Consider the following 8,227-nt stretch of genomic DNA (forward strand, 5'->3'; position numbering starts at 1 on the left):
TTGAAAGTTTTATTATTAACCACGTATATTAGGATTTCAGCTTGGTTTTACAGTGTTCACAGTGTGCAGAATCAGAAACACTTGGCTTGTTAGCCGTAAATTCTACTGCAATCGGAGCGCGAGCAACACCCTTAAATGCTTAGAGTGAATGCACTGCTTGATAAATGTGGACAACCCAAATTCGACCGGTTACATGCGGGTTTTTGAAGACTTACACGAAGAACGAAAGAGCAGTTCGTTGCTTCTTGGCAAAAATTAGCCATAACACTGGTGGGAAGAAAGAGGCCTTTGCTGCTCATATGCGCCTTGTTTAGAAAAACTGAACATTCATTTTCTCTTGAACGCGTCTTTCTGAACTTTCCTGCATATTCATTGACAGTCGTTCAAGTCCGAGCAAATGCTACAAAGCAACTCCGCAACAGTCCTCTCTTTTCAAGAGACGCAAAGTGAATTTACAAGAAAATATACTACTCGCATGCCTCCCTATTAGTAGTATCACCGTTACACCCGTAACAGATTTGAGTGGAGAGTACCGCTCCACTGACCATCGGAGTGGCCATTGGTCCAATGCTCAATGGGACGGAACAAGTTGCATAAACTTTACGCAAGGGAATATACTTCAATCGCTTGGTTCCTCCATTTTCCTACAATCCGATCAAGTGACGTTCCAAAATTTCCGAACCGACTCATCATCTGCCGGGCAAACTAGTGGGGCGTTGTTTGGTAACATTTTTCGCTTTTGCCCAACTTGAGGGGGCGGGCTGGTCGAATTCAGTGGCTGCAATCACATCAACAACATCTACAACACATAGAAGACCCAGCGTGATCCTGACCGATGCGATGCCCGCAGAAATTTGCACGACATTCCAGCGAAATAATGCCCAATTAATGTATTTTTGTGAAGCCGTCTAATTTTATTCGGTTTGTGGGACAATCTGTTCTTTATGGTTGAAATTCTCTCAAGGTAGAGCGGGTTTGTCGGTCCAAAATTAGTGGATAGCCTCTGAAATATTTTTCTGTAGAGCAGGCACAAGTGCAAGGAAGCGCAGAACGAATGTCCATCAGTCACATCTAGAATTTTTTGCAGAGAGATATCTACTTTTATTCAGGTAAAATACAACAGTAGATACGGATTAGGCTCGACTGTTAGACTTGCCCATGCTGATGTGCAACGCCTACATAAAAAGATCGTGGCACAGTTCAAATGGACAGCAAACGGTCATAACGCGGCGTTGTGTAACCCAGCCCAAACTAATTCAAGGTAATTCAAGGTTTAATGGTAAAAAAAGCAGTTAAATTTACAACGACCATAGGGTGAACGTGTATGTATATAGGGACACAAAAATATACGTAATGTTTGCTGAGTATCACATGGAGTTAAACAGTTACAGGTTCGGTTTGGACATAAGATATGCATCTAAACTGTTCTTGAAAATGGTTAAACTCGGCGAATGTACAACATTGGGAGGTAGGGAGTTCCAAATGAAACATACTCGGACCGCAAAAAAGTTCCGTCGACAGTTCACCCTCGAGTGAGGTACCGCGAGCGAAAAGTCATGCCTCCTACCTGTTCGTGGTCGACGTCGGACAAAAAGATTTTCCAGCGGATGATTAGGTGTCTTCAGTATATCATATGTTAGAATTAGGTCTCCCCTGATGCGCAGATAGTAGAAGTCAAATGGGTTGAGACTGGCAATCCTGTCTTCGTATGGTTTATCATGCAGCCCAATTACCAGCTTCGTGGCTCGAGGATATATTCGCTGTAGAAGAATTATGTCTTTTTGAAGCTATGGTGACCAAGCTTGTATAGCGTACTCCATGGTTGGTCGGATGTAGGTATTGATTACTCGGGGCAGTGCCAGTCGAGTGAAACGACCAAAAATCCGTTTTAGGAGCGACAGGACTTGTGAGGTCCTCTTGTAGACGGCTGTGCATTGCAAGGAGTTTTTTAAACAGCTGCTGACCCACACGCCAAGATCTTTTTCTTCACTAGTCCAAGAAAGTGGTTGTGGACCCAACGTATAGTTATATGCAAAGGGCTTCCCTACACGGAGCATTTTACATTTTTGGAGGTTAAACGGTAGTCTGTTTTTCAGTGACCAATCATAAAGTGTATCGAGATCTTTTTGTAATCGGTGACAGTCTTCAATGGTGCGTATGCTTGACCATATCTTGATATCGTCTGCGAATAAAGTGATTTTACTGCTCACGAGCTCAGGTATATCGTTTACGTATAATAAAAATAAAGTAGGCCCAAGAACAGAGCCTTGGGGTACTCCACTTGTAGCTGCAATTGGCTTGGACAGAGCGCCGTCAACACATACACGCGCGTCTCGGTCAGCCAAATAGATTTCAAGCCAAGCCAGCAGCTTTCCCGTAATACCATAATGCTCGAGTTTTTGTAACAATATGTTATGGTTCACGCGATCAAATGCCTTGGAGATGTCTAGATAGCATGCGTGAACGGGATTTCCATTGTCCACAGCTTGCGTCCAGTCGTCTAAGGTAATGAGGAGATTGAACAGACAGGATCTGTATTTTCTGAAACCATGCTGGGCAGCCGAAAGCAATCCGTTTTCCTCTAAGTGTTTAATGATTTGGTTTGCCACCAGTCACTCAAGCACTTTGGAGATCACCGGCCGGTAGTTTGACACGACCGAGCGATTACCACCTTTGTATATGGGAGTGATAACGCCCTTCTTCCAGAAAGACACTGTTGTCTGCTTTCGATGACTCCGAATGAGTTGTCAAGCTATAACACTCTTCCACTCCCTGTTGGCCACAGTCAGCCTGCCAGAGACAAAGCTATAAATTGATTTTCCGTGGTTGTTAGAACGGTGGGGTTCTAAATAACAATTCGACCATTTCTGCCTGCTGTAGCCAACTGAACTGGAGCGCTCTTTACCTCACTGGCTCATTCCCAGTACTTGAGATTTCCCACTCAAGAACTTCGACTACCGAACGCGATAGAATAGGTTTCATCAATCTCCTGAATCACTCATCTACTATGGAGTTACAACAGTGGCTGGGGTCGTGTTGATTCGGATTCGATAAGCCTGACTATTTGGCTCACCTACCTTCCTGTATTGCCTTCCTCCACTGTGACATCAAGCATCACAAGTATCGCCCGACCAATGACCACCCTGTTTGTACCCTTGTGACATCAAATGTCCAGCCTATCATATGTCATATCAATGCAAAACACACCAACCAAACTGAAAGCATCAAGCAGAATTTATCACGCTTTGTTGTGTAACTGAAAAAAAGCATTGGGATGCAATAGATAATTTGTTTATCTCTACCCAATTGCTGTCAAGTTGAAGGACAATGAAACTTCAGTCAATTATCCCAAGGATGTCTTCCCAACGAGACAGCATAGTGTACCTCTGAGAGATCTTGACGTGCATAAAAATGATCAATAAACCTCAAGGGCACTCAAATTAAGCCTGTCACCGTTTCAGTGCAGGTTCTCCGTTTGAAATCTGGTTGTTATTCTGTTTCTGGGTGAGCTGATAGCGAGTTTTTTCACATCTAGACCCCAAATAAACGGTCTTTCGGTTACCTCGGGTGAAAAGTTTAGCGAGACGAAACGCCGGGATCAGTATAACTTGTAATTTCATCGATCATAATTTTCCTGTTCAGAATCATACGGGAGAAGCTATCTTTTTGCGCTGAATCCCACTGTAATGCTTTGATTATGTTAAACGTGTTGAACCATAGGAATCTATTCCGTTTTTTGTTACTTTTAACTTTCAAGTCCAATAGAGTTTCTCCTCATACACCTATCAAGACGTTGTTTTGGTTTCTCACCAGAGCCGAGAATTAGAGGCCAACCCGTTCACTGGCACTGGCAAGCTGCTACACGATCGATAACATAAACAGAAATGAATGATTCACTGCATGGCTGCATAAATCCATTTAGTTGCTTGTACAGCGAGACCGCTGGAGCGGTGCTAGACCTGTTCTCAAGTTTAGAAAACTTCAGTCGTTGCGTGTTCACACACCACTTCGAATAATGTATTCTCACATAATAGGGACAAAAAACCACATTGACGTGAGAATGATTGTCACAGCGACGTCAAGATATAAAAGTGAACATTTTTCAAAGGTGTAATACCCGTAATTCCCAATCAAGGGGCCCAAAATTCTGCACTCAAAAGTTGTTTCCGAAAATGAGACTTCGGCGTGCTTCACAAGGGATTCCAGGAGAATATGCTGTACAATAACGCGGACCGCCGAACTGCTCACACCGATAAAGGGCATTCGACGCAAACACATTAAAAATCCATTGTATATTTGTAATGCACTATTCATAAGGTTGCTGAAGATTCGTTGACAGGCCACGACCGGTTTCGCCCTTCCTGGGGCTCATCAGGTAGGCACAGTCCCCGAGTTTCCGTCAACCTTATGTTCTACTTGAAACCAGATTGCACGAAATTAGCGAAATACACTTACACGAAAACTAATTTGGTTTTCCGAAAGACTCACCTGGAACCCTGCTGAATCCCTCGTCTGGGTAGTGCATTACGAATATATATGTAACGCGAAGAATATCGTAGCGACTGAGACACGAGGCGGCTTGGTGCAGCACATCCAGTTATCTGGAAGCGTCACAAACGAGGGATTCAACTGGGTTCCAGGTGAGTCTTTCGAAAAACCAAATTAGTTTGCAAATGAGTGTATTTCGCTCAAAATTCATTGTATTCTTACCAAGTTCGACAGTTGTGTTGGTTTGTTGAACGGATGCATTACCTACCAAGTCAGTTATACCTGACTTACGGAGTAGTCTACAAGCTTAGTACCACACACACACACACACACACCGTTCATCATTGGAAGGAAGTTACACAAATTTCCGCTGGGTTATGAAGTCATGTCTGGTGCTTCAGAATATTCGTGGATCTCAATGGGCTTTTGGTGCGACAGAGACACAATAGACGGCATTCAACTATTATGTTCTTGGTACAAAACATACTCATCATGTGGTTTAATCGATCGTTCCACCCCAAGCTGCCTCAGGTCATCCAGTACGAATTTCGCACAAGGCAACAAACACCAAACGATACTGTTTGTTTTGCCGAACAGCAAAAGCCAAATCTTTGGTTTCCGCAATTAATAACTGTATGGGCGCCTTGGATGGAATAACTAATTCATTGAGCAAGCCTATTTTACTATGTGCAATCACGGACGTTGACTTTTCAAAGCTTAATGGCCCTTACGCTAACACCAGTTTACCGAGAAGTGCGTGGTAAATGCTTACCCTGCGTGGCAGTGCACATGGTTCCGTTTCACAGTTGTGTTGTAAGAGATTCCACGATCGATGGTGTCTTCAGCCAGACTTCAAACACGTTTGTTTGCTGGGGTATGAACCTAAGTGACCAAACACAGTTCACCTGCATGAAGAGTAAGTGTAAAATACTTTACGTCCGAAACAACGACTGAGACTTCTGGTGGCCATGTCTTGGTAACTTAAAAGAGCCGGTTATCTGGCATGAAGATCTTGAGTGGAATAGCCGCGCTTTATGGTCACCTTTCCTCTTGTAGGGACTGTTCTTCGTGAACTTCGTAGGTGGTCCTTATACTGGGCAGGGGGACAGATTCCATTACAGATTTGGAGTTATCCTTGGTTTATTTTGTGTCACCATGTGTTTATGCCGATTTGATCAGTAATTTTGTCGTAACGAAGCGATGTCGTGTACTTTGGGTTCTAGTTCGACGTTCCAGATGGACATTGTTGGTGACTCTCAAACGATTTGAACGAGTCCTCACCCCACCCACGTGAATATCGCTTCATTGTCCAGTAAAAAATAAGTCGACGGATTATATTACAACACTCGATTCTATGAGACATGCGAAATACACGGTGAAGTGTACGGCGGCTGATTAAGCCGAGGTGTTCAACTGTCGGACGAATGGAGTAGCGGAATATGGTAAGTATCTTATTTGTCTTACTTCCTTCCAAAGCGTCCTAATTGTGTGCAGTCCCGACGGATAAGATCAGAGAAAATGGGTTTCTAAACCGCCTCAGCTAACCTGCTACAGCTGACCACATTTCGGGAGGTATCCTGTGCTGAAACTGTAGTGATAGTGGACCGTTCTTGGGTGAAGAAATATGACGTGTGGAAGTGTTGAGCCCCTGGATCGTAACTGCTCTGGTTGTTTACAAAAAAATAATACCCGATCGAAGAATTTTCAGCAATCTTATCAACAATGTATCACATTTAGGCAACACCTTGTCAGGCTTGATACTTCACTTCGTCTTTCGGCCCACTGATGTGTGCGTGTGACCTCAATTGACGGTTGGAGCAGTTGTTATCCGGTTACTCAAGACCCAATAGGTGTCTCCACGACACTCCCATCCCATTATTCCTGCTCACTCACTCAAAATCCACATCTCCACAGCTTTAAATGACTAAAGTCAGTACAATTAGGAAGCCACATACACACCGTTTTTGCAGTAACAAAGTCCCGGCGAAACGTGTGACAACGACTATGTGGATGTAGGGGAAACATGAGTAACCTCATTGCCACAAGCCTCCTGATACTAAAGAAGGGGAAGAACTGGCCCTCCTAGCCTTCATCTCATCTAGCCGAACGAATGTGCAGTTGGTGGAAGATATGTTACTGCGGCGCAATACAACACATACATAGGAAGTGCCTCAACGTTATCCAAACATGTGAAAAGTGACTGTGATCTGGGAACAATATCGGCAGAGTGAACTCAGAGGCCGAAACGTGTAAGTGATAATTTACATGCCCAGTTCACAGCTGCACCTCCCGCAGTTAAAACTTCCTAGCATTGGTTTCTCTACACACACGGGACTAACTCATGGAGCGCCTGGTCTCACCTGGTGTCAGGAAGGTTAGATTCCTGAAGATTATCCCTGCTGAAACCCTCAAATTCGACTAAACGCCCATCAGACAGCCTTGGATCAACTTACAGGAAGCACTTGGACGTGAGAATGCTAGAGCTGAATTCCATGAAGAATGTCAAGTACTGTTGTGGACAGAAACTTTACCGAATACCCACAAAACTCGCTGTAGAGTTCGCCTATTCTTGGGTAGCATTCGGCTTAATTATTGAAACTGGTCATCAGTGCATTTAGTTGGCAAGATATCAGAATATTGGTAGTCCGATTGGCTTTTGATTCATTTATGGACCTTGACAATTTGCTTGCACACTGTTCGTCACTAGTTACGGGGGTTGTTCACCACTGCAATGGCCGGGCTGGTACTCTCTACCTGCGCTTATTTAAAAGAGCGTTCGCTACCTCTTGACACGTTTGGCTAACGGAGGCACAGATTTATCATGAGTAAGTAAGTCTAGAAGTGATTTCTGCCGCGTTGTGATCCGCATTCCTTGCATTCGATTAGTTCGTTGAACAGATTTCTTCCTGCAGACATGTGTTATGATTGGTCTGTTAACAATTTAGGGTTTGAGTTCCTTAAGTTGGCAGCACTACCGGCTTCCATACGGTGGTCAAACCAGGCGAACGAATCTGTTTTTCTGTGGAGTTCAGAGTTTTTTTTAGGTCTGGAGTTTCACTGTCCTCATTTTCGGGTATACTGGATCCACTTCAACACTTTTTTGACACCGCTTTGGTTGAGTACCATGAATGCACAAATTAGTGTCCTTAATTCGTTCTTTCGCTCTTTCCAGTTAAAATCATATCTTTCCTGGCATTCACGCGCTGGAGAAAGAATCGACAACTAATGTGTTCATGAATCATGCAGACTGAAGCCCGCAGTGACGTCACCGTAACTAAAACGTAACGTCCTTAACCAAGGACTTCGGTTCTCCGGAAGCTAGCACTTACAAATAGACTCTTCATTGCATTGGAAACCACAGTGAAATTAAATGGTAGATGTAGGAACGGTGAATGAATGAGGATAACTTTGAATGAACTCTGAAGCTGACAAAGCGCACGTTTCAAACACCATCAGGTTGAAAAACCTTCACGGAAGCAGTGAGAGAAAACGAACTTTGAGTTGTCCAAGGCAAAAACAGTCCATGCACATTGTTGGACTGTTAGACGTCTTTGTCTAGTGTCTGCTAATAAAATATAAGGGCCGTGGAGATTGCCAAACAGCTCTGCATGTATGTACTCAATGCGACTGAACTATTTCAGTTGGCGTGTGCTAGCCGCTAGCGCGTCATAAGCGCCTGTTGGAGCGTGGATTAGAATAGGATATATCTGTCGACGCCAAAGTAAAGCCTACGAAGACG

At 43.9% G+C, this 8,227-nt stretch overlaps 1 protein-coding gene across 1 annotated transcript in view; it reads left to right on the forward strand.

Annotated features, from left to right (window-relative positions):
• Positions 1-1,353: 1,353 nt before the first annotated feature.
• Positions 1,354-8,227, forward strand: part of T265_05334 (hypothetical protein) — a gene marked incomplete at both ends in the record, with an annotated part of 27,374 nt that continues 20,500 nt past the window's right edge. Inside the window, one exon of the mRNA XM_009170317.1 lies at positions 1,354-1,532. Within this exon, the coding sequence (XP_009168581.1) occupies positions 1,354-1,532 (179 nt within the window). The remainder of the gene's footprint in view (positions 1,533-8,227) is intronic.

Source organism: Opisthorchis viverrini, assembly GCF_000715545.1.
Source record: "Opisthorchis viverrini unplaced genomic scaffold opera_v5_98, whole genome shotgun sequence".
NCBI classification, from domain to species: domain Eukaryota; kingdom Metazoa; phylum Platyhelminthes; class Trematoda; order Opisthorchiida; family Opisthorchiidae; genus Opisthorchis; species Opisthorchis viverrini.